The sequence below is a fragment of the Nilaparvata lugens genome, chromosome X, assembly GCF_014356525.2.
Source record: "Nilaparvata lugens isolate BPH chromosome X, ASM1435652v1, whole genome shotgun sequence".
Lineage (NCBI taxonomy): Eukaryota > Metazoa > Arthropoda > Insecta > Hemiptera > Delphacidae > Nilaparvata > Nilaparvata lugens.
The window spans coordinates 66,279,208-66,306,584 of record NC_052518.1 but is presented as its reverse complement, the minus strand read 5'-3'; the positions used below and the strand labels follow the sequence as shown (position 1 = coordinate 66,306,584).

At 34.0% G+C, this 27,377-nt stretch overlaps 1 protein-coding gene across 4 annotated transcripts in view; it reads left to right on the top strand.

The window, feature by feature from the left end:
- LOC111053707 (RUN domain-containing protein 1) overlaps positions 1-27,377 on the top strand; it is a 58,705-nt gene that overhangs the window by 6,922 nt on the left and 24,406 nt on the right. For all 4 annotated transcript variants that reach the window (XM_039441480.1, XM_039441482.1, XM_039441479.1 and 1 more), the window contains 8 exons: positions 599-692; positions 1,863-2,003; positions 3,629-3,794; positions 4,544-4,638; positions 8,024-8,114; positions 13,011-13,123; positions 13,752-13,885; positions 19,233-19,449. In XM_039441480.1, the coding sequence (XP_039297414.1) occupies positions 599-692; positions 1,863-2,003; positions 3,629-3,794; positions 4,544-4,638; positions 8,024-8,114; positions 13,011-13,123; positions 13,752-13,885; positions 19,233-19,449 (1,051 nt within the window). The remainder of the gene's footprint in view (positions 1-598; positions 693-1,862; positions 2,004-3,628; positions 3,795-4,543; positions 4,639-8,023; positions 8,115-13,010; positions 13,124-13,751; positions 13,886-19,232; positions 19,450-27,377) is intronic.

Here is a 27,377-nt window from a genome sequence, read left to right as displayed (position 1 = left end):
ATTATAATTGAATCTCATATAACGTTTTAATATTCATTCTATTATCATTTAGACTGAATTTGGAACAATTCTGTTGTGGAATGGTTGCAATATTTATTATCAGCATTAAAAATACTAAAAATTTACACAAACAAACATTTTATTTGGTATAGGACATGTTCACCGTCTATTACTGACTTTTCACATTCTATGGTAACTGTAGGAAAAATTTAATGTGCAATACGTGCGCAAAGTTTCTTTGCTGCACTCAAGAAACCATCATTCCGCACTCGCCTACGGCTCGTGCGTAAACGTTTCTTTCGGTGCAGCAAAGTGGCACTTTGCGCACTAGTTGCACAAATAACTATTGTATGTTTGTAATGCGAAAATTAATACTATAATTCTGCTCTAATGATATAAGTCTATCAAATTTATATCCAATGGATTTTCTATTCATTTTTGTTATGTGACCTATACCCTACACCATAATCCACATAATTTAATATTAAAACCATTATTCAATTTGGTAAATAACTAGGCCTAATCAAATGATTCTATTAGATTAATAGACTAATAGATGATTTCTGATAGACTAATCATTGATGATTCTATTTTCCAGTTCATGGAATGAGAATGATAGACTTCAACTAATGGAAGATCAGCAAGAGATGCTCAATTCATCTCTTATGGCATTGACCTCACATTTCGCTCAGGTGAGTTTCTTATTCTTTGACTGATTCACATTTAAAAATAATGAACTTATGTCGGTATTGAAGTAAAAGATCGAAAGTCCGTAATTGACCAAAATATTTTCATTTGTAAAGAGAAATACAAGATTGTAGTTAGACATGATTTTAAAATCACATGTTTTTGATGAAACATGATAAAAATTTTAACCATGAGACTTTGTATCTAAAGGCTACCCTAGTTCTATGTATATGAAGCTGTCTTATGTAAGAACGAGTCATATAAGACAAAATCTTAATGTTCATTATTTCAAAACACGAAATAGGCATTATATTATCATTTGATAAGTAACAAATATCAGACATATTATCATTTGGTACGTCTTGGCAGAAGACATTTGATTACTTGAACAAAAACCTAGCCATATTGATAGGGTATTCTATAATAAGAAAGCATTTTTTTCATGACTACATTCAAAAATTAATTGAAGGAATGAATCAAATTTAGAAATTGTACCGGATTTGACCAAGACTTCCTCATTGAATCCTCAAAACTGTATGAAATATTTTTTCAATCTACAAAAACAAGTATCAATCATTCTGCTATACCTAGACTGACAAGAGATTTAGCGCGCTGGTGGCTATTTGAACCAAGTAAATCTTTACATTTATTTTTATGTAATCAGTTCAACCAAGCCAAGGAGTACCCAAGGTAGAATCCATTTGATACCAAATCTTAAAGGCAGAATCAATTATTAAATTGATTGGAAGTTATTGAACGATAGCTACCTATAATGGGAGCCATTCCCAACACTGTCAAATCTAAGTCAGTTGCTGCATGCAGTGCATAACTCAATGCATTCTAACACAGTCTCCACTCCACAGTCTTCTATGCAGTCTCCACTTGTTTTTCACTGCTTGAAACTTCTGGCTGACCAGCTGACAAGCCTATTTGGCGATGTTGCTATTCCTCCGAGGCAGGGCATTTCATTATATGCATGGCTATGATCGAACATTATTAAAGTGGACTTATTTGTAGAAACTCTGTTGATATTGTAGAACTCCATAATGGGTGATAATATAGTACTATAAAAGTGGAGTGGATATAACTCCATGGATTAACTTTTATAATTTATAAAAGTTTTTCAATTCAAACTGGACAACTAAAATTGAAAAATTTATTTTTTAAATTAACAGGTTCAGCTACGTTTGCGGCAGATTGTAGAAGCACCCCCAGACGAGAAAGAAAATCTTTTAAAAGAGCTTGAAGAATTCGCCAATCGTGGTATACCTCTGCCATGTGATTCGTCCAAAGCATCCTTCCTTCAACTGGAAAATGTAAGCATGTTTCTCAAAAATGTGTGCATTATTATGAGCGAAAAGGTCCTTATCTAGTAATTCAATTTGAACAATTTTGAATTGAAATAGAACAGTTTAGGGCATAAGCCTGTTGAGCCATTTCATTTATAATTGTCCAATATGGAATGGATGAATTTATTAACAATGAATGAGATGGAATTGTAGAAAGCCTGTTAGAATTGTTAGTGGTTTCTATCCCCATAGAACTGAAGAAAATCATGTAATATTCATGATAATAAAGTTTTACGTCGACTGAATATAGAGTAGCGCAGAGAATTTGAAAATGTTGAATGTTTCCATTCACAGCACTGTAGAGTCGATGATTATTCGAAATTTTTCACAATTAATGTGAACACATTGCCATTTTGTAATAATAATAATGAAGGTGATGCCCACATAAGCTCTCAGGCTTGTGCGTGGGTAATGAGTGAGAGGGATGATGATGAGAGATGATGACTACTTTTTAGGTAGTCTGGACCGGCGGCTTATCGTCTCCGAAATACGGGGTGGCCGTATTCATGTGATGTGCTGTGGTCAAAAACTTTTGGCTCCTGTCGAAATTCGAACTCGGGTTCTCTTGATTATCAGACCGGCGCGTTATCACTTACTCCAACGATCCCAATGGGTGGCTCATCATGGACCATTGATTTGGTGCGGAACGTGTAATAGCGGTGCACTTTTATGACAATGATGCTATAATTTCTGCGCAGAGAATATTATGTCTGCACTATTATATTTTACGTCATGCACGTTTCCCTGTTGGGAAGGTGCATAGTACACATCCTAGGTCCAACATCAACTGACATTTAAAACTAAATCACTGCCAATTCTCCAAGATTTGCTGCACTGTCATCCCAGAAAATGAACATTTTTCCAGACCTTGTAATTTTATCGAAATTCGTGAGAGAAATAGCTAGCCTTATTTTTCCTTTCCCAATCATTTTAATGGTATTGTTGTTCGTAAAATAAAGAACGACAAATGAGAGCACATCTTTTCTATGCCATCTTGAAGAATAGATAGGCACTATTGAATATTTTGATTTTTCCTACATGAATGGCATGCCACTTAATTAGTAATCTACTATAGTCTATTCTGGGAACCGAGAGACAATGCAAACAAACATGCGCGTGTAAGAATGGACCTTGGAACAGCAAAACTACCCAACGATTCACAGTAGCTACCTAATGTTTGTCATAGACTGAATAATCACAATATGTGACTTAGTTTTCATGAAAGCATTGTGAACTGAAATCTACGAGTCAAACAATTAACAATGTACTTGAGTCATCACTTTTATAAGCACACAAGTTCAAGCGCTATGCTATTGTTGTCTCTCCTTCGATGAATCGACTATAGTTTTATGAAGTTTTTCGTGGAAATTACATTATTTCAAAATGTCCCATTCCCCTGCGCCACCTTGTATTTATAATGAACTGTAATATTAATAATGAATATAGTTGTATCACAACTATATCACCTTTCTCATCGTATAATCAATTTTATACACTTTTTATACATTAATCATTTATACTTTTTTAATCATTTTATACACTTTTATACATTTTTTAGCACTTTCTCATCGTATAATCAATTTATATTCCAGGAAACAGATCAACTTGAAGAAAAAATAAATATTCAACGAATAAAGCAGAAGAAACTGATCACTCAATTGAAGGCCCAGCTGGAAGACTTGGAACAATATGCCTATGAAACAGGCGATGCCGAGCTGCCCCAGAGTCTAGTCATGGAAAGACAAAAGCTAGTTATCGGTGAATATCTTCATATTTGAAATAATATTCTTCTAAAGTGTGGACTTGAACTGTTGGTCAATTCTAGCATCGAATTTCTCTACCACAACTGTACTGTTAATACATGTTTAGTCAAGACCAGATGGGTTTCAAGGCACTGGGCCCCACCTTCAACGTACAGAGAGTACTGCAAGTACTCTGATACTGTAAAACTGATAGAACAAAAACCTTGAAGAGAATAACAATTAGAGTTCCATGTAGTGATCTCACAGATTAAATACACCTTAACTATGAAGAATTCAAAATGGTAGACCATAGATGAAAATGACAACTTAATTGACTCCACGTTACACTTACGTCTATCAAAATCAACTGTAATCAAATGATGGCTTAATGCTACAATAACCAATTAGAGAAGCAGATTACTTCTTTACTCAGTGGTTAATGACAGTTAAATTCAATAGACTTACGTATAACCAGGCCTCACACTTTAGATACCAAGGTACTAGTACCGTGGACTTTGTGCTACCACTCCCTGGAATTCAACTTGAAATATTCAATTGCCACAACTTACAATACCCTTTCTTATTTCTCAGACCAGCGGAGTATCGGAGGATTGATATAATTAAATTTATTGTCTCATTGTAATAATATTGTTATGATATAATAATAAAAAAAATTATTGTTGGACCATAATATTATGATATCCTACCAATTTCAGATTCAGTGGTTTATTTTCCAACTTTCGTATTTTCCCTTCTATCTTTCAGATCAATTGAAAGGAAGATTGAATTTGAATATAGATCATATTGATCAATTGACGATGGATGATTTGAAAGTTCATATTGATCACGCAATCGCTCAGGTAATTATTATTATTTATTTATTTAGTTAATGGATAAAATGTGTTTCATAATTAACAATTAAGGTTATAATACCAACATTTATGCTATTGGGTGGTTTGAAAGTTTTAAAAATGTTCACCTTCAATTAATAATTGTTTTTAATAACATCAATTGTGATGAAAATGATCATATCAGTTGTAAGTTTAAATTTTTTCACGATTCAATAACTGAATTGAACTGAATTTGAATTGAATTTTATTTCGATAGAATAATACAACTAATATAATAAAATAAATACACAGTGTATAGTAACGCTACAATTATTCAAATTAATTAAATATAGCAATACATAATAGTGGGAATTTATTATCCCCATTACTTCAATAACACCATCATTACTATTTATTGAATACTATCATCATCAATTATATTAGTATTACACGGAAATGTAATATTGGAATGAAGGAAAAATAAAATGTTAAAATATAAGAGATTTAGAATATGACAAGCAAGTTAAATTAAAATATTAATCTAAAGTTTACAGGAATCATATTATATTAAAATTGGTTTTAATGTGTTGAAATTTTCTAGTAGGTAAGTATAATCGATGTACAATTAGGTTGGAATCAAACACTATGCATAGTTATAAACTTGACTTGATTTGTTTATGAAAATGAGGAGTTTTCCATTGTTGGTCATTGAACAAAAAATGTAGTTTGCTGATTAACACTCTCAGGTCAGTGGCACGAAAATTCAATTATGGTGTAATGATGTATTGCATTGACGCCTGATTCGTTCATAGGTTCCGGTAAGGTCCAAATTCCTCATTAGGGATGACTGATCGACTCTAGCCGCGCGACGGCTGAAGTCTAATAATATTAATAACTAGTAGGTAAACCGTGCTTCGCAAGGGTCTATTTTAAAACTGCAAAATGAAAACATGACCTAATAAAAAATTCGAAATTTGAAAATAGGCATATAACCATCCTCGGTTAATGAAGAATCTTTATGCAAATTTTCAAATCAATCAATCCAGTAGTTCAGACGTGATGATGTGTCAAACATAATTTTCCTACATCACGTACGTGTATGAGCCAGCTCTTTCCATTATTATAGTAAAGATGATGGATAGATGGATGATTTATCAGTATCTTTGAATGAGAATAACTTTTGAACGGTTTGATAAATCGGTGCGGTTTTGATGCGACAGAAAATCAGTTATTTTTATTCGAATAGGATCCCCAATCATACCTATCATCTAGTGTCCCTTTTGAAAGAAATGTTCAGCTGCTTCTATACAACAACTGGAAGCATGACAAATTGAAAACTTGACGTAATGAAATCTTGAAGAACTGAAAATAGGCATAAATAACCATCCTCGGTTAATTAAGAATCTATATGCAAAATTTCAAATTAATCAGTTGAGTATATTTCAGACGTGATGATGCGTCAAACTCCTTATTCCCTACTCCCTATTCGACAAATTCCCTATTCCTTACGTGTATAAGCCAGTTCTTTATTATAGTATAGAAAACTGAAGAATACATAATACTTGAAAACCTCACAGAATCATATTGATTGTTCCAATACATCAATAAATTTTAGTTCGATTAGGATCCTCCTCAATTTGAATCAGGCAGCCTTTTGTTTTCCCAATTCCAAACAAAATACCTAAAATACTCGTTTCACTGGGAATTCGTGTCTGATTGTACATTATAACTGAAGAATATAAATTATTACTTATTTTATTGTGATCTATTCATGTTTTTTCTTATGAAATTCAATGATAGGCCTGCAGCATGAAGACTATGTCCAATTCATGTGTACTGGTGGCAAAATTTTACATTAAAAATAATTATTTGATAAAATCCAAGTTCAATTGTAATGAAAACAAATTCCTTCAAAAAATAATTGATGATAATACGTTTTGAGGGAAAAATTAAGAACAAAAAAAATTGGGAAGCATCGAGATTAGAACCGAGGAACCATCGCTCCGTAAGCTAGCGTTTTACCGTTGCGCTATATGGCCGTTCGAAAATGTTAGTCTTGTAACAGCATTATAACCTCATAAAAAACACACTTTGGGCTGCAACAATGTAGCTTCATGTACGGTAGCATAGATGAATTTGAACATTAATTCTGAAAAATCTAGAAGGAAAATTGAAATTTGGGCTTCCAGGTGCACGAGATTGATATTTTTAGAATCTATGTTCAAAATTTGGAGATCTAAATCATTCCCGTTTTTCCGGTATGCAACCCACAAGTTGACATGTTTTGATGCGAACAAACGAACACACGAACAAACACAACCCTACTCTTTCTTATTATATAGATGGGTTGATGATCATACTACATCCAACATTGATGGGGCCAAGTAGGCTTTAACGAATTCATTTCTGGTTCAAATATGAACTGATTTTATGATTTGAAAACGATGTAGGAATATCTCTTCAGGACTTTGCTTGTTGTAATTTACTTACTGTGCCTTGCCAACTTACTTAAAAATTATGGAAAACTTCCTCAAAAAACCTATATCTTTTTCTCCAACAAAAGTCTCAGCCAGAAAAAGAGATAATTATGGAAAGAAAAGAGAAAATTATGGAAAACTTCCTCAAAAAACCTATATATTTTTCTCCAACAAAAGTCTCAGCCAGTAAGAGATACTCCTACATCGTTTTCAAATCATAAAATCAGTTCATATTTGAACCAGAAATAAATTCGTTAAAGCCTACTTGGCCCCATCAATGTTGGATGTAGCATGATCATCAACCCATCTATATAATAAGAAAGAGTAGGGTTGTGTTTGTTCGTGTGTTCGTTTGTTCGCATCAAAACATGTCAACTTGTGGGTTGCATACCGGAAATTACATAAAACATGCTCAAAAATTTAATTCAAGTCCACAAGTATTATGGTACAAAATTTCTGTCACTTTTGAGTAGGAACCCTTTGCAAATTCTCACTGAGACTCTGCTAAGGACAGTGGGCCTTTTTCTATGGATTTCCTTCACCGCTCTCCATAATCATCTCAATGATTGGCTTGACGTCGTCGCCGCAACGAAGTCTTTCTTTCAGTGACTATTATAACAGTTTGTCGACTTTAGCAGTTAATACAGTGCGGCTTACAGTCGTCGCTCAGGAATTGGACCTTTAGATGTCATTTTATTGGACTCTCGTGCAACTGGCAGTAAGTTCACATATTGTGGTATAATCATTGCTTAATAGATTGTGTATGACATTTTGTTTTTTAAAGGAAACCGTTCCTTTGGTCATCACGAATATAACAATATCGATAGTTGTAATTTGTAACCTGGAATTTAGTGCATATGTAATGGAACATGAATGTGCATGACTAACATTTATTTAATCAACAAAATCACTACTAACATTTTATATTTTCATGCTAGCTGGTAAGTCCCATGAAGATGAAAGAGCAATTGGTGACTCAATTGAAGACTCAAATCACCGATTTGGAACGTTTCATTGAATTTCTCCAAGGTACATTGTCCAATTTCTGATTCCACCTTTCATCTGTTCACATGCTATTCACGTCAACATGTCAGAATTGGTTAAGCAATTATTTCGCGGAGGGCATAAACCAGTGTAAATATGTCAAGCTTAATACGGTACTTTTTTGGCACTTAAAGTATTCAGCCAGAATATGGCATAGCATAGCATCAGCATAGTCATATGGCATATGACTAAATGCAGTGTGCTTCAGTCCTTCAAGGAAACTACACATTGGGCATGGTCCAAGAATGTGTTTCAAGTTAATGGGAAGCAATGATGATTGGATTTGGTGAAGCAGCGGTTATGGTTGGTTATTGAAGCATTATTGGTGGTGATTACGTTCATTAATCATTTTATGATTAGGTTAATACTGTTGTTAATACTGGTTAATAATGATCAATTCTATCTCAAATACTATATAAAAAATTAAAATGATTTTTTCACTTATGTGAGATGTGTTTATGATTATTTATTATATGTTCAAATTCATTGCACATTCATCAAATATTGAGAGAATATGAATATCAATAACATTGAAAGTTTAGTGAAAAACTCGAAAGAATACGAATTCCTCAGTACAACGTTTCATTTTTCAATTGATTCTATTTGAATTCTAAATTAAATTTCTTATAATAATTTTTATCCTGTTGTATATCCATACTTTTTCGCTGTTAAAATTAAACTTGAATTTTAAAAAACACTTTTGAAGTGAAAATACACTTACTTTTGTAGTGACGATCGTTTCGACCTGTTGTTGGTCATCATCAGACTGTAGAATTTACTCAGATGACAAGGCTATGTGTGGCAAGGGATGAAGGTGGTGGAATAGGTTGTGGTGGGGGTTGGGTTGGTGGATACTTATTGAGGCGGTAATTTTAAACTGTGGACTATTTTGTCAAAGAGTGTGTGGGAAGAGAAATTCACTTGATCATTTAGGAGACTGTTGGGAAACTGTTTTGTGTGGTTGTAAATTTCGTATTGTTCCAATACATTGAGTCTTCTGCTTTTTTGTGAGATATGGAGGATTTCAAGATTGGTGGCAATGTCGGTGTATGTGTGGCCTGTTGATATAATATGGTCAGCAAAATTTGAGTGGCTATGTGGTTTATTAATGGCTCTGATGTGCTCTTTGTATCTTGTCTGAAAGTCACGTCCAGTCTGTCCGATATACAGTTTACTACAATCATTACATTTCAATTTGTAGATGGCTGGTTGCTCAAGTCTCTGTTTGTTTGTTTGGTAATTTTGAAAATGTTTTCTCAGTGAGTTCAAACAAAAATAAAAGATGCCATCAACCAAACCAAGCACATAATCCCAAACAACCAGAAAAAGTTTCTCAAACAAATCAACCCACAAGCACCCAGACTCAACGCCCTCCCAAAAATACACAAACAAGATGTACCAATAAGACCACTGATCAATCACACAACAGCACCTGCCCACAAACTAGCCAAATTAATAGATACCACCATAAGAGGCAACATAACTTTTCATAATCATACTGCAGTGAAAAACAACATTGATCTAACCACAAAACTTCAGAAAATCCAAATACCACAATACTCCACAATAGCTTTACTAGACTTTTCAAATTTATACACCAATGTACCAATTCCCGAAACTGTAAAATTCCTTAAAACAATGCTGGAACAGAATAATACACCACCTGAACACTTCAATGAAATTGTAAATCTCACTAACGTAGTCACCTCACAGAATTACTTCTGTTACAATAACCAATATTATTTCCAGCCAAACGGTCTCCCCATGGGGAGCCCCATTTCTTGCATTTTAGCTGAGATCTTCATCCACAACATTGAACAAAAACACATTCTCAATCAGTTTGACAGAATCATCAGCTGGTTTAGATATGTTGATGATATTTTCATTTCATACAAAGGAAACACCAGGCAAATTGAAATATTTCACTCCAAACTGAACAAAATACACCCAAACTTGCACTTCACCATAGAACTGGAAAACAATAGTGCAATCAATTTCTTGGACATCACCATATTTAAACAAAACCATACTTTCAAAACATTTAAAATATACAGGAAACCTACCACAACTGACACAGTAATCCACAATACCTCCAACCACCCAACCCAACATAAACTTGCAGCTTTCCACCACATGATCAACAGACTATTGAATATCCCCTCATGACACAATTTGATTACAATCAAGAGCTCAACACGATCAAATTCATTGCCCAACAAAATGGATACTCATCCACTCTAGTCGACAACCTACTCCACAAAATGAGAACAAAATCATCAACCAAGAATAATATGGAAAATGACCAAAAATTCATCACACTCACATACTACAACAACAAATCACAGAAAGTAGCATCATCTTTTAAGAAACTCAAATACAGAATCGCCTTTAAAACAACAAATTCACTGAGGAAACATTTTCAAAATTACCAAACAAACAAACAGAGACTTGAGCAACCAGCCATCTACAAATTGAAATGTAATGATTGTAGTAAACTGTATATCGGACAGACTGGACGTGACTTTCAGACAAGATACAAAGAGCACATCAGAGCCATTAATAAACCACATAGCCACTCAAATTTTGCTGACCATATTATATCAACAGGCCACACATACACCGACATTGCCACCAATCTTGAAATCCTCCATATCTCACAAAAAAGCAGAAAACTCAATGTATTGGAACAATACGAAATTTACAACCACACAAAACAGTTTCCCAACAGTCTCCTAAATGATCAAGTAAATTTCTCTTCCCACACACTCTTTGACAAAATAGTCCACAGTTCAAAATCACCGCCTCACTAAGTATCCACCAACCCAACCCCCACCACAACCTATTCCACCACCTTCATCCCTTACCACACATAGCCTTGTCATCTGAGTAAATTCCTACAGTCTGATGATGACCAACAATAGGTCGAAACGATCGTCACTACAAAAGTAAGTGTATTTTCACTTCAAAAGTGTTTTTTAAAATTCAAGTATAATTTTTATGGTTAGGTAACCATATCAACTCTGAAGTGTCCTTTTAAAATACAACCAAACGGTACTATTCAAAATAACAATCGCTGTAAAAATTGGTGAGACAATGTTTGCCTTTTAAGTAAGTTGACTAACTATCAACTTTTAAGATTATTCAAGAAGTTGTTAGTTGATAAGTTTGAAGTTTGGCTGTTAAGTTACAAATTATTAAGTTTGAAAATTGGAAATTACTGTATCCAAGAAATGCTCAGTCAAAACTGATCTTGTCGAGTCGTACAGGATATTTGTGCAATCGCTGCTAAAATCATGCTCAAAGATACTATACTGCTCAGTTTGAGTGTGGCAGTCATCGGTAACTGCCTTCAGAAGCCTTGTATTCTAGATAAGGCTGACAAGCCTACATATGAACAATACTGACTTTTGACGTGAATTGCACCATAGCTTTCAATGAACAGCTTACATTCTTGCTTTGCTCTTATCTTGTGTGCGGATGTATGATAATTATTATAATCAGTGGAATAAGACATGAACAGAATAGAATAGATTTTATTCCTTTAAGTATATAGATTCTACAATCGAAACGTCACAAAATGTTCAAAACATACAAAAATCAAAAACAATTGGAAACACTGACTTATCATATGTTTGATTCAGCTCATACATAAATAATGTTACAAGCATATATAACTAACGTATGAATTTGTTTCGTTGAAATTTGTGGTTGGAGACGTTTTAGACGGATGCCTGGGATATATTTCCATTATTTTGGTGTATATTGTCAATATCTAAGTAAGTACACTTTGTTGAACAGAAATGTTGACGTGGAATCTCTCCATAATTTTGAGATGAACTAGTAATAATGTCTAATATTATAATTAAGGTAACTATGACTAGTTATTGTAATATTATAATTCACATCAAAATAAAATGTAGCCATAATACTGTTTCAATTCACTTGCGGTTTGTGCCAAAATAAAGTTTAGTGTTCCTATATTTACAAGTTACACTTGCATTCTGGAAAAAATACGGTAATAATCAATTATTAATGATACGGTCAACAATGTAAAATAAAGAAAAAACATATATGGTGCAATCCAACGGTGTTTTTTAGTACACTCAACCAAGTTCTGTGTGTAAACAGAATGAATCAGCAATGTTTTCCAAACAAGATAAATAAACAATTCTGTGATCTTTCTATCAAATGAATAATTGCCCAAATGCTGTTCTGTTCCTATAAAACTCTAAAATCAGCAAGAACTTTCAAGGCTTTGGTAGAAGTAGTCTTTTAATAGTGAATTTACAAAGCAAGCGGTGTTTTGCACTGAACATCATGTAGAATCTTTGGAAAATAAGCTGAGGTCTTTGGTAATTGCCCGATAAATCTAATGTTATTAAGTCTGAGTTTTTATATGATTGTGCATGACTATTGTCAAGGATTACTGTTGTATAGCCTGTGACTTATAATAAAATGGATTGAATTCAGTTGAAGGGTGAAGAGCGCTGGGATTCGACTAAATAACAGACTACCGGCCACTCACAGCTATAACAGGACGAAAATTTAGAGCATTGATGAAAAAAGAGCTGTCAAGTATTTGCTCATATTCAATCAAGGAATTTAGAACTCATTATGAAATAAGCTGGGTTGTGCTGGTTCGTGTATATCTTATGTTCTTTGCATTAGATATTGATTGACTAATTTAACTCATCGAAATATCCAAATACCCCTTTAGTAGGTTGTTGATTGAATGATTACTAATAATAAAATCGTAATCGATAATGGTGAAGCAACTGAAACTTGTTATTAAATGAGTGGATATGATAATGTGATTAAATCGTTTCATTTGAAATGAGTTTGAAATGATTGTTCACTGTTCCAATATGTTAATTTTTGCAGGAGGATCAGATGTTACGACCTCACAGACCGCCTGCACATGTAAGTGCCCTCTGCACAGGCATAAGATGAAAGGACTCGATTCGAAATCAGAGCATCGCAAGACAGAACAAGAGGTGATACCACCTACATCTAACGCTATCAAATAGCATATTTTGCATATCTATTTGTCAGATTATATTATAAAATGGTGTAGATGCTAGTTTATTATAGCTGAACCGTTAACTGCAGAAAGGGAACAAATTCAAAAAAAAAAAAAAATTATTCATATTTTTGTTTGTAAATCGTTCTCAAATGTTGAATGGACTGTTTATTATAGAAAGATAACAAATCCAATGAAATGTATGCTTTGTAGAGTAGCTGCAACTGCAGTAAGGGAACATATCCAGCAGTTGATTCCGTTTATTTATTTTATTTGAATATTACAACAATGCGATAGTATCCCTCTAGCTGTAAGCTATTTGAGGGATATATAGAAAATATATTTCTCTAAAAAAATAGTTCTTTGTATTTGATGGGATCAAACTTGTAAGTATTGAGATGGTTAGAGTTGGAAGTTCATAGTTTGAATTCTTCTCTATAATTAACTTCTTTGCTCACGAATGAGGTAATGAAGTTTTGTTGAGACTATTACTTCACAGATGCATTTCTGTTTGAATCATCTCTGGTTGATTTTTGGGAGATTAATCGAATAAAATTAGTTTTGAATTGAGATGAATGAATTTTAATTTGTTCCTTTTTCAGCTTCGAGCAAGGACAATAAACATAATCAGAAGGGTGGTTGCGATCCTTCACGTTTTCGCTGGTCATCATATTGGACAAACTGAACGATTTACTAGGAATATATTGAAGAAAACGATGAAAGTTAATCATTGGGGGTGAGTAGGCCTATACAATCAATGCAGTCTTTCTGTCTTTCTCTTGTTCTTTATATTTCAAATGTCAGGAGGAGACCCTGATAATTGTTGATGGGTCAGTGGTGCGGGAAGAAGGTGCCTACTGCCTATGCCAAAGAGTGGATCAGGTGAGCTGAAAGGCCCCTCGGAAGCATCAGAAACAATTGTTGATTGCAGCCATCTGACAACTTCATCAAAGTCAACAGAAATAGGAAAGCATAGTGGTTGAGGCAACGTTGATTCAGGTCTATGCAAATCAAATCAAATCAAAATTGTTTATTGTCATTACAAAACAAATTGTATAACAAGGTCAGGTACATTTACAATTCATAACATTCTTCATTCATCAATACATGAATAAGTATGGTAACGTTTTGTAACACTAACAATAATAATAGTAATAACAAATCAACAATATAAAAACAGGACAACAACAATAATATTCTATATGTCTATAGATGTGTTATCAAGTGTCAAACATTCTACAAACTCATTAACACTATAGACACAAAGCTCACACAACATATCTTTCACACATTTTTTAAAACTGCTCATATTTAATTCTCTGACTTCCGTTGGCAACAAGTTATAAATTTTCTTACCAAATTCATAAAAACTGTTCAGAGTTAGTTGTAAGTTACATTGACTTCTATGCAACAATGTCTTCTGGCGTGTTCCATAATTGTGAATGTAATTATTTGTCTGCATTTCATGCATGTAACTTTTTACATACAACAGACACTGAAGAATAAAAAGAGATGGAATCGTTAGTATTCTTAGCTCTCTGATCAAAGGTTTACAATGAGTTCTACAGTGGACATTAAAAATAGCTCTCACAGCTCTTTTTTGTAAAATCATGAGCTTTTTCATTTCAGACGAGTGTCCCCAAACCACTATGCCATATGACAAATGACTTTGAATGTGTGCATAGTAAATTGACAGCAATACATCAACATTGACAAAAGGTCTAAATTTCCTGATGAGAAATACACCCCTAGCAACTTTTTTACTTATATTTTCAATGTGTATGCCCCATTTCATGTTTGACTCTAACGTCACACCCAAAAACTTCACCTCCCCATTTTCTGAATAATTAGCCAAGGAAAAATTCATCGTTTGGGTTTTGTTGCTGTTCAGACTAAGTGAGTTGGCTGCTGTCCAGTCTTTTATAACAGTATTTGCATCATTTATAAAACGTTCAACTGAATTTAAACATTTATTATTTACCTGAATTGCCAAGTCATCAGCATACATGTATGTGTTCACTCTATCGTCTCCTATCGCTAATGGTAAGTCATTAACATATATTATAAACAATGTGGGTCCTAATATGGATCCCTGAGGTACCCCTGATTTGAGAGGCAGATATGCTGAAAAGGACCCATTAAAATAAACCGATTGGTACCTCCCTGACAAATATTCTTTAAAAAGTTGTAATGCAAACCGATCAAAGCCATAGTATTTCAATTTATATAACAATATATCATGGGATATTGTGTCGAATGCTCTACTCATATCATACCAGCTCCCCATGACCTTTTCTCTACTATCTAAAGCATCCACACAAGCTTTCACAAAATTACGAATTGCAGTATTGGTTCCTCTTTTGGATCTGAAACCATATTGTTTATCTGAAAAGAGCTGTTCATCCTCAAAATATTTAACTAATCGAGTATTCAGCAATATCTCAAAAACCTTAGCAATAATTGGTATGATTGACACTGGTCGATAGTTACTACAATCAGATTTAGTACCTCTCTTATACAGTGGAATAACTTTTGACAATTTCAAGCACACAGGAATTACACCCTCTTTCACACATTGATTGAATAAATATAACAATACCTCCACTATATAAGGTGCAGCAAGTTTTAAAAGAGCAGAATTCAAACAATACACATCCAAACTCATACTATTACTGAGAGAAAAAATGGCGTTATAGACCTCTTCAACACTGAAATGGCCAACTGAGAAAACAGAGTTGATATTATTCTGTCTAGCATGAACAAATTTATTCAAATAATATGGCATATCATGTCTTGATTGTTGGATATTTTGTTTTGTTGACTCTACATTATCAAGGAAGCATTTATTAAATTTATCACTTGTGATATCAGTTACCAGTGGTACCGATGTTCTATCGTTAACATTCAAATTCTCTTTTATAACTGACCAAATAGCATGTGATTTATTTTTAGTCTGCAATACTTTATTACAATAATACTCACGCTTAGCATGAAATACCATGTATTTATACCTGGATCTCAATATCTTATACAATTCACAATGGTAAGCCAGACCCGTGTACTTGTGAAGACTATACATATTCAAACATTCCTCTTTGAGAGCTGATAAATTATCAGTGTACCATCTAGACTTTGGGGTTTTCTTCAATTTGGAGGACTTGACCGTTTTTAGAGGAAAAACTGTATCAACTATACTTAGGAATTTGTTCAAAAAGTACTCAAATTTCTCACTAATATTGCCTGTTGCATATACATCCAACCAATTAACTTTACTCAGTAGAAGAGTGAAATACTTTTTATTACAACTATTATTAATCGGACGAATGATTCGAGAAACATTATCACTCTGCTTCAAGTCATTTTCACCAGACAATGTGAATAAGCCAAGCAATGAGTGATGATCTGATACTAAGGTCGGTATAACAGACACAGACTTAATTCTATCTTTATGTATGGAAGTAGCCATATTGTCTATACATGTTCCTCTGTCAATACATATCCTGCTTGGTCTTGTCACATCAAACACAGTTAAATTAAGATTGAAGCTATTTAATAAGTTGACAAAAATAGATCTATGTACATCATTCACCAGTAAATCAACATTAAAATCTCCATTGAGAATAATGGATGCATTTGACTTATTTTTCTGTGATACTACATTCAAAACAACGTGAAGCGTCTCAATGAAATAATCAAAATTACACCTATCTGGTACTCTATACACCTCAAGACAAATCACATTCCATTTCGAAACAAGAACCCCAGAAACTTCACATATACTGGCTATTGACATTTCCTTCAAGTAAGTAAGCTCACAGTATTCTAGATCATCTCTCACATAAATAGCCGTACCACCCCTCCGTTCTATAGGTCTACTGTATGCACTAGCTAATCTATAGCCAGTCAAACCAACCTCAATTATCTCACAAGCTTTCAACCAGTGTTCACAAATACCTAAAACGCTGACATTATGCTCTCTAATCAAATCACCCAACTCATCAGTTTTGTTCATGACACCCTGCACATTCCAATGAAACATTGCAAAATCAGACTGCAAAACCTGTGATTCCGGGTCTGCCTGTTCCGCATCACCAACAATGTTTTGGGATTCAGAGCACGACTATCCTACAGAACTCGATCCACTCTTAAAAAAGAGTTAGTGTAATAGTTGAGGGGGATTGAGTCAGATGTTTTTTCTTCTTGAGCTAGCTCACACACCACGTCCATGATCCTGTCACTCACGTATCTTCTCCCCAAAGAATTCAAATGAAAGCCCTGCGATGTGTGGAATCTCCTACCCAAGTTGCTGATATCCACGAAAGTGACATTTCTAAAACGTTTACACAAGTTTGAGTTTTCCTTGTTTGCCCTCCGAATTTCCTTGTTGACTACAGACCATCGTGGAAGATCATGCCTGTGAGGCACAGAAAACACAATCACTTTGCCAGCTCTCCGGTCTTGCAGATCACGCAGTTTACTTCTCAGAGCAGAATGCAGCTCTTCTCTCTCATTGCAGGCTAAGTCATTTGAGCCAGCCAAGTAGACATTCACATCGTTGTCGTTCAATTGACCAGACTCCTCCACAGCATCCCTGAAGCGAGCTCCTGGTTTGATCATGGCCGTGAAGTTATTATTGTCACCCTTGTAGCTCCTGTGAACATCCCTGCCTTGGCTGTCAGCATATAAACGAACATTACACGACATCTTTCTTCGTGATTGCTTTACAGCAGAAGGTGTTGAATTTTCTTTTTGAATACTAGTTTGCTTCCGAACATCTTCCCTGGCAGGTTGCATGTCATGCGAATCATTACTCTCGAATATGGAAAATCTGTTCTTAGTCGGTATTGTCAGGTTAGAGTCACACTTCTTTGGTTTGGCAGTGTGTCTGGGTAAAACAAACTCGGTCCCGGAATTAAAATTTTTCGATTTATTTGTGGAAGAAAGTTTCTCACAGTCAGTTCGGAGTAGATCGATTATTGTATCCTTGTCTTGTACTTCTTTTTTCAATACAAGCAGACTCATTTTAAACTCTTCAATTTCCATCTTCAAAGATTTAATTTCACCCTCCGCCACCTCTTCACATTGCAATGACTCCTCAAAATCAATTCGTCTCTTGTTCTTCTCTGACTCAATGGATTTTACTAATAATTTATTTTCTTCAAGTATATTAGCTACAGAAACCTGTAAGTCGTTGTTCACCTTAATAGCGGAATCATACTTATTGAGTAATGATGTGACTTCAGGCACCAAATCGATTATCACGTCACTCGAATATTTGCAACAAATCACAGAAAGGATTCCGTGAATATTCACCGCAATCTCCGCTACTTCCTGGTGGATCAGGTCATTTTTAATATTATTTAGACTTTGCTGTGCTGAATAATTCGCTTTCTCAAACTCGCTTCGCGTTCTAGTCATTTTTATTTCTTATAAGTCTTAGTGAAAAATGAGAATGGGAATTTAGAAAGGGCGTGGAAATGCATAGAGAGCTATCAAGGCAGGAAGTGATAGGGTAGCTCCTGTAAGAAGGAAAATGGATTAAGAATAGGAGTTTCACTAATATTAGAGCAGCCAATGATAATTATTATTATTCCGAAGTATTGCACTACGTTGTCACTAAACCAAAAGAAGAATGAAAGTGATGCACTTGAAGAGCTATGAAATTGAATTTGGCGCGGCTTATAGACTGCTCTTATGGTTTCACAGCTGTTTTCAAATAGCACAGTTAAACAATAATAACAAACAATGATAACAGCAGACTCTGTCAAACAATTCCAATCAAGCAGGCTATGCACACTTTGACAAGAAGTATCGTAGCTAAGGACGCCTTTCAGTTGCTAAGGACGACCACTTTGACGACCACAAGCTGGCCGAAGCAAAGCTAGGTGTTACATGTTCCCGCTCAGGTTTATTTAGCCTGCCCAACCTTCACTTAAACTTATTTAGCTTATTCAGCCTGTTTTCCTGTTTAGCCTCCTTATTTAGCTTATTTTGAACTTATTCGGCCTGTTGATGTTTGATCACTCGCGATAGTATTGTTGCTCTGCCCGACCTCTTACCAGATAGCCTACTATTTGTTGCAGAGACACGGCTGCTGAACTGCAACTAGCCATCGATGAAGTGGTGAGCCTTGCGCAATGGCCCTCTGCGGACCCCACCACTGACAGTGACTATGTGAGTGACTCCGAGGCGAGTGGTGCCCTCTTGAACAGCCAGCAGTGCAACAGTCAGCTGGTGCGAGCTGTACGCAAGAATCTTGCTCCTCGTCTGCAACAGCTCTTGCAACATGGCTTGTCCCCGGTAAGATTTACTTCAAACTGTCAGTATTTGTTGAATGAATAGCAATGTTGACAAATGTTATAATAATTATTATACGAGAATCCAAATAGCTCTCATCTTATGGACTTCTAGCTGTCCCCCTGCTGCCAAGTCAGTAGCGGAAGCCTTTAGGGTGTTTGATATTAGATTTTCGATTAATAATCATAATAATGTTTTTTCTACAATTGCAAACAGCAATATCTTTTTTTAATAATTATCGGCATATTTTACTTGTGAAAATGTACAAATCATCTCCCGTTTTTGGGACTGTTGAATAATCAGTGTCGAATAGTAGCTCAATATCGATATGTACATTTATATCAATTCATACTATTGACTATTGAATGTAACAATGGCAGGGCAGATGACGACCGATGAATTTGTTTCTGTAACGTATGTAGTTTTGAATTAAATTATAGCGAGTGCGGCAGGAACGAATAAGCAGTTTGATTCCATTGTCATCAGTTGTGATAGAGTTGAAAATCTCAACATGATTTGTTTTTGTTTATTAGTTAACCCCATTTCAGTAGCTGACATCGTTTGGACCGGTGCTCATCGTGGTTTTGCGGTTCGCGAAAGTAGTTCAAAACCTAGTAGTTTAAAACCTAGTTCAAAAGACATATCATCTAGCAAACCTTCATCATCACTTTGTACTCCTTGATCTTCTAGTAAAATTTCACCTGGCAAATTAACATTGAAAATATCTTCTTCATTATCACTATTTTCTGAAACTTCGTCCTCCAATTCAGAATTTGTTTCTTCAAAATGAGGATTTTAATGGCTGTCTGATTCATCATCCAGCTGACACAATAGTTGATCTAAAATGTCCTCAGGCTTACCATAAACTGTTCTAGACAGTTCCTTTCTATAATACCACGTATGACTATGGCTTGGTGAATATTATCCGGGTAATGCTCACAGATAGACACTTCCAAGTCCATCTACAAAACAACTGTAGTAAGTGGTACAAAGGAATGGTCTCCCACAGGGAAATGTGCTAGCTCCAGTCCTCTTCAACATCTTTGTAAATGACCAACCCATTGGGGACAACACAAACCACTTTGTCTATGCTGATGACCTGGCAATAGCAGCCAAAGGAAGCACATTTGAAGAAGTTGAGGAAAATTTGAATCGTGTCATCCCAAAAAGGTGGACTCTTACTACAAAGATAATCTCCTAAGGGTAAATACATCAAAAACTGTAGTCAGTGCCTTCCACCATAAAAACAAGGAAAACCAGATACAGCTTAGAATTTCTTGGTCCGGACAGCTACTAACACATGTTGCTGTGCTACCAATTTTCTCCAAAAGGTTTGATAGTTCTCACCTATCACCTAAAGAAAGCTCGGTTCCATTTACCAATATCTTGAGAAATTATGAATGTGTCCACCGTTTCTGAATAAGAACTCCAGTTTAGAGCAAATCAAATTATAATTTTCGATGATTCGAAAAATTCAGTCTACATCAGAACAATCACACATAGATTGAACATGATTAAAGTTACAAATAAGTTGGGTATGATTATCTAGTATAGATTAAAAGCTTTCTCAAAATTAGAAATGATTATTTTAACTCTAGACCAATAGATATAAAACTTACAAAATAATATTTTACTTATCTGTTATATACGGATCTTAACATAGACTTATGGCTTTCAAAATTATACGAAAATATTTAACACAAATTGAGAAGATAATAAAATCTACACTTCACAGATGATTTAGAAAATCAATAAATTTCATAAGGACATTTAGGTTTCAATCAAAACATCTCAAATTTCAATTATATAGAAAATTTTCAAGAGAACAAAGTATACTGAAGAGCCAAGCCATCTACCATTTTGAGAGAAGAACCTAAAATTTCGTATATTTTAAAAAAATAGTTCTTGAAATTTTACAGTAGTTTAGTAAAAATCAAAAAAATAAAATGTTATTGCATAAAAATTTAGTATGTTGAACAGAATTTTTAATGAATTGTTGAATTGTTACATTTAATTTTCATATAAAAACCTCAATGAATTTCATTTAATTAAAAATGTCCATTTCATTCACTGTTGACACAGTTGATTGTTATTGATACAAAGTTTGAAAAAAGTCCGTTAAGGCACTCAGTGTGAATTTCAGTTAAGAGAGCGTCGGACTTGGCTTTGACAATCAAAACATCTTAAATTTCAATTATACTGTATAGAAACATTTCAAAAGAACAAAGTACACTGAAAAGCCAAGCCATCTACCATTTTGAGAGAAGAACCTAAAATTTCGGGAGACGCCCTAGTTACATCATCATTGCCAACCCCACGAATGCAAAATTATAAGTTCAAAATTTATTACCTTTATTATTTTCAATAAAACTTTATTTTTAATCTGTTTTGAATTCATTTATCCTTTATATTGTTCAGTTATTTATTAATTTAGAAAGATAATTTTACTACAGTAAGTATTCCAACATTACTGAACAGCTGATAAAAATTTCAAGCAGATGTTAAGTCCACATATCGATAATACAGATATTGACTATCAAATTTTATCGATTCTTGAATATCGAATCAAAGATTTGATTTTTTATTGAGAAAAATGTAATATCACAAATACCCCCCTCTTGACATGAAAAATTTTACTGTTTGAAAATTTAAAAAAAATTAACTTTACATTGAAACAAATGGAAGTTGTTACAATTAAATTTGAGAACAGGAACAATTTTTTCTACATATACATTTCATGTTATCTCATAATTGAAAATTATACCCTTAAGTGGTCGCGCAGCTTTTTGAAACACAAGTGCTCGCATGGGGTGTTCAGAACACCCCAAATGAAAAATTTCATAACTGCTTTCCTTTTTGTTACTAAGGGAAGAAACTATTTTTAAACAATAAAATGGACTCCCCTGATATCATTGTGCTTACACTCATGTGATTTCAAAATTTAGTTTATAATTATCAGATTTTTAAATAAAAGATTACCAGATTTCGAGTCGAGCTGTATTTGTACAAGTTTTGTAAAAAATATATATATTCAGAATAATGTTTTTCTTGTTTTCAATGTTTTACTGCATTGAATATGAATAATACTAAATTAATCCCATGAATTTCAATCCAATCATGCTTTCCATGACATGGCAGCTCATATCCAAATATGACCAATTCATATATTATGCGAGAAAGTGTAACATAAATTTTTACTAAATAGGTAACTTTATATTGATCTGAAAATTGACGTAAAATATGAGGAAAAGTAAATTTAGGCCATGTTCAACTTACATTTTATTTGCATCAACATCATTCACCTAGTTTAGGCAATTGTTACATACTGTTTTCATGTGTCAGTAACTTAACAAAAAGTTACTTTAGTAGTCGCATGGGGTGTTGCCGACACCCCAAAGACAATTGAAGAGATCTTACTCGTACAATTAGTGTCGCAGAACTGGTTTTTTAATTTGGTTCTCCCACTCATGCACTGGTTTGAAGGTACTGTACCGGTCAGCAGGTTAGCCAATCGATCAATCAAGCTAGAGCAAAATTTACCTTACTGGGGTGTTAAAACACCCCGCGCGATCACTTAAGGGTTATAAAAATTCATTCATAGCATTTATTACATATTTCCAAACAATATTTCAAAATATAGAGTATCAAAATTATTTTTGATTTAGCTTTATGATTCAAGGAAATTATCTCAACAGAAAAATGTTGTATATTTAAAAAAAAATAGTTCCTGTAATTTTACAGTAGTTTAGTAAAAATCAAAAAAATCAAATGTTATTGCATAAAAATTTAGTATGTTGAACAGAATTTTTAATGAATTGTTGAATTATTACATTTAATTTTCATATAAAAACCTCAATGAATTTCATTTAATTAAAAATGTCCATTTCTTTCACTGTTGACACAGTTGATTGTTATCGATACGAAGTTTGAAAAAAGTCCATTAAAGCACTCAGTGTGAATTTCAGTTAAGAGAGCGTCGGACTTGGCTTTGGTGAAGAAGAAACTGAGTGGTGCTTATACATGGGGATTTCTAGAAAAATGTTTCCATCTGCTTAAAGAAGGCTTGTATAAAACAAATTAACAGTTAGAATGAATAAATGAATAACACATAGATTTATATAAGACATTCAAATCTCTCAACCAATGGATTATTCCTAGATTTATGAAATAAAATTTCAGTTTCCAATAAGAAAAAGAGCCAAATTGACTCATTTTATTTTATAAACTGTGAGTTGCTGGGTCATACGATCTCTTTCAAACAAAAAAGGAATTAGAGATCAATTCTTTGACAGTCAAAAATGTGATAGAAATAATTGATATCTTAATTGGAAATACCAGTGAAATGAAGTATTCAAGGTATTAACAAAATACAATGTACTTCCTTTCCGAAGCTCTTTGCTCGAAGTTCACCACTTGTGCGAGAGATCGCCCCACTGAAGGATAGTCCGATACAGGTATATTGATTGCACTTCCTAAATATATATATATATATATATATATAGCCTAACCAACCCTTGAATAGCGGGATGTCAGAGCTAGGGAGACAGCAGAAGAAAAGACATTCTTCCACTATTGTCTATTATTAGTAGCATTCTTCTATGATAAAGAACAGTCAAGAGTTTTGGTTTGTTAATATTCCCAGAAAGGTGATGATGATTCTACAAAATTAGTCTTCATATTTTTTTACGAGAGTGCAGTATTACTTACTCTCGTTGGCTAAGTTATTTATATTTGACTCCCCAAGTATTGTGTATATAAATCTTATAAAGTGAGAGGATCGCCTAACATGGAGAGACCCAGTGATAAAGTATCCTACTGCTCCCACAGAAAAAAATCACCAGTAGGTACCCTTCTACTTCCTTTGATGTTACGACCGCCTTTGGCTAATCATGCTAATCATTATAAAGTGTCAATATGAGCTATAAGGAAATAAACTTAGGTTTACTAAGGTAGTGTAGGTTTACTAGGGTAATCAAGGTTTACTTTCTAATACTAATAATTCATTTTGGCACTTGATTAGCCGAGAACGGTAAAAAATAAAAGTGTACTAGTGATTCAATGTAATAATTATATGTAGGATCATTTCTATAGTTTTGTTGATTTCTTGATCCATTCTCGAACAATAACAATTAAAATTCATTCACGGCACCTATATATATTTTTCAAAATCCAATTGAACTTAGCAATCGTAAAAGTATAATGAGGTCATTGCATTTATCTTTGACTCGCTTTTAGGTTTATTTAACATTTTGTGGTAGCAATGCAATTGGATGTTATACTCTGATTGATAATAATTATAAGTATTTAGAATAAATTCTAGTTTTGTATTCAAGAATGAATATTCAAGAAATTGTCCGGTTGCAGTATCAACTTAAAATATTAATCAAATTTTTGGTAGTCAAATTCAGATTTGCAATAACTTTTTTTAGCTTTTCTTCAAACCACTAGCCAATAACGTTACTAAATCAAACTTGTAATAACTATTTTCTTATTTCATTAGTCAGGTTTTTCCAAGTCTGGTCATGAGAAAGAAACCAGAAACTAGTTATTCATCAGCTCTATACCATAGTGGGAGAGGGTGAAACACACCTCAATGGAAATAGCGGAATGACAGGTGTATATCGCTATACTTCCTGGAAGATATAATATCCATAGAAAAGACAACATTCCTGCACTATTGTCTATTATTGGAAGCAATCCTCTATGCGAGAAGGACAGTCCTAAGTTTTGGTTTCACAATATTGCCAGAAACGTGAGTGACGAAGGTTCTACAAAATCGGCCCTAATTTTTTCAATTCTTTTCCCTACGCGAGTGCGATATTACTTCTTCGCTTCGGGTGAATTATTTTATAATTCGTACGAGAGTTTGGTGTATGTACACATTGAACCACTAGCTTCCTTTTATTGTCTTTGAATGTGACGACCAGTTTCAGCTTATTATGTCATTTAGACACTTGACAATGTCGTGATTAGCTGAAACCGGTCAAGAGAATAGAAGGGTAGACCTACTAGTGATTCATTAAAGCTTCAAGTATCCCTGTAGAAATAAATGAAAAATATGGAACAACCATCTCGTTTAACAATCAAATTCTGTTTAAATAAGTTTAAAACGGGGATGGAATGTGAATTTCTTCATGTAATAATGCATCGCAATCATATTATAGAAAATTGTCATAAATCGAAAAAAACTTTTCAAAATGGAAATCGAGCAACAGTTCAATAGAAACTCCGAAGTCAATTATTTTCCCCTGATACTGACAAATATAAGTAACAACATACTAGACTTTGGCTAAACCACTGAAGGCAGAGAGAGATGGTGTAAGAGAAATATCAGGTTCCTTTACCACTCACGACAGGTAATAGATAGCAAGATTGTATTTCTATACCTTCCACCGAAAATAGAACATAGCACCATATTATATTCAATTTAATATTAACTATTAATTTACAAAATCTGTATTGACAACGCCAACATCAAACTGACTTGTTGACTTGTTGACTAGCCTATTTCTTTGCCTACGCAATGAAATGCATTCTCTATTTAATTCCATCTGTAACTGGTTGGCCGCTATGGCTTCGTATAAAATGAGCGCTGCTATCCAGAGATTGTCAGTTTGGTGTAAGGGTAAGCATTCCTGACTAGCAATTGGGAGGTACCGGGTTCGATTTCCGGGCTGGCAACTAATTTTTGGATAGTAGTTCTCATCGAATTTCCATCTAGCTGTTAACCCTGTTTGTTGTCAATGTCTGCAGTAGCAGAAGTCTTCGGGGTGATTTACAGCATTTATTTAGGATTTTCGTTAAATAATAATTATATATTAATTAGCATTTGAATAAATGCATTCTCTATTTAATTCCATCTGTAACTGGTTGGCCGCTATGGCTTCGTATGAAATGAGCGCTGCTATCCAGAGATTGTCAGTTTGGTGTAAGGGTAAGCATCCTGACTAGCAATTGGGAGGTACCGGGTTCGATTTCCGGGCTGGCAACTAATTTTTGGATAGTAGTTCTCATCGAATTTCCATCTAGCTGTTAACCCTGTTGTTGTCAATGTCTGCAGTAGCAGAAGTCTTCGGGGTGATTTACAGCATTTATTTAGGATTTTCGTTAAATAATAATTATATATTAATTAGCATTTGAATAAATGCATTCTCTATTTAATTCCATCTGTAACTGGTTGGCCGCTATGGCTTCGTATGAAATGAGCGCTGCTATCCAGAGATTGTCAGTTTGGTGTAAGGGTAAGCATTCCTGACTAGCAATTAGGAGGTACCGGGTTCGATTCCCGGGCTGGCAACTAATTTTTGGATAGTAGTTCTCATCGAATTTCCATCTAGCTGTTAACCCTGTTTGTTGTCAATGTCTGCAGAAGCAGAAGTCTTCGGGGTGATTTACATAATTTATTAAGGATTTTCGTTAAATAATAGTTATATATATATATATATATAATTAGCATTACTATATTAATTAGCATTTGAATAAATGCATTCTCTATTTAATTCCATCTGAATCAACTTGCATTCAAAAATAAAAGGAACCCAATCTATATTAATAATTTTTTTCATTTAAATTTCTTTATATGAAGAAAATAAATAAATTTTCAACCAAATTTCAATCTAAAAATAAGAGTTTATTTACCTTTCCAGAACCTTACTAGTATAGTTACTGTTTATGTTTACAGTTTTTCCAAAATTCAATCTGCTACTTTTGAAAAGTACGGTACCGTAATATAAGAATTGAGCTAGTGTTTTGTTCCAATAATTGTTGATTCCTCCACAATCAAGTTCAAAAAAAAGATTTTAGAAATATATGAAAAGATTTTTTCCAAGAATTTCTATAACATTGGCTTTTTTAAGCAAAGAATAATATACTGTAATACAGTAACCAGTCTAATTCAGTATAGGCCTACGTGATGTTCTCTTGCACGCTTC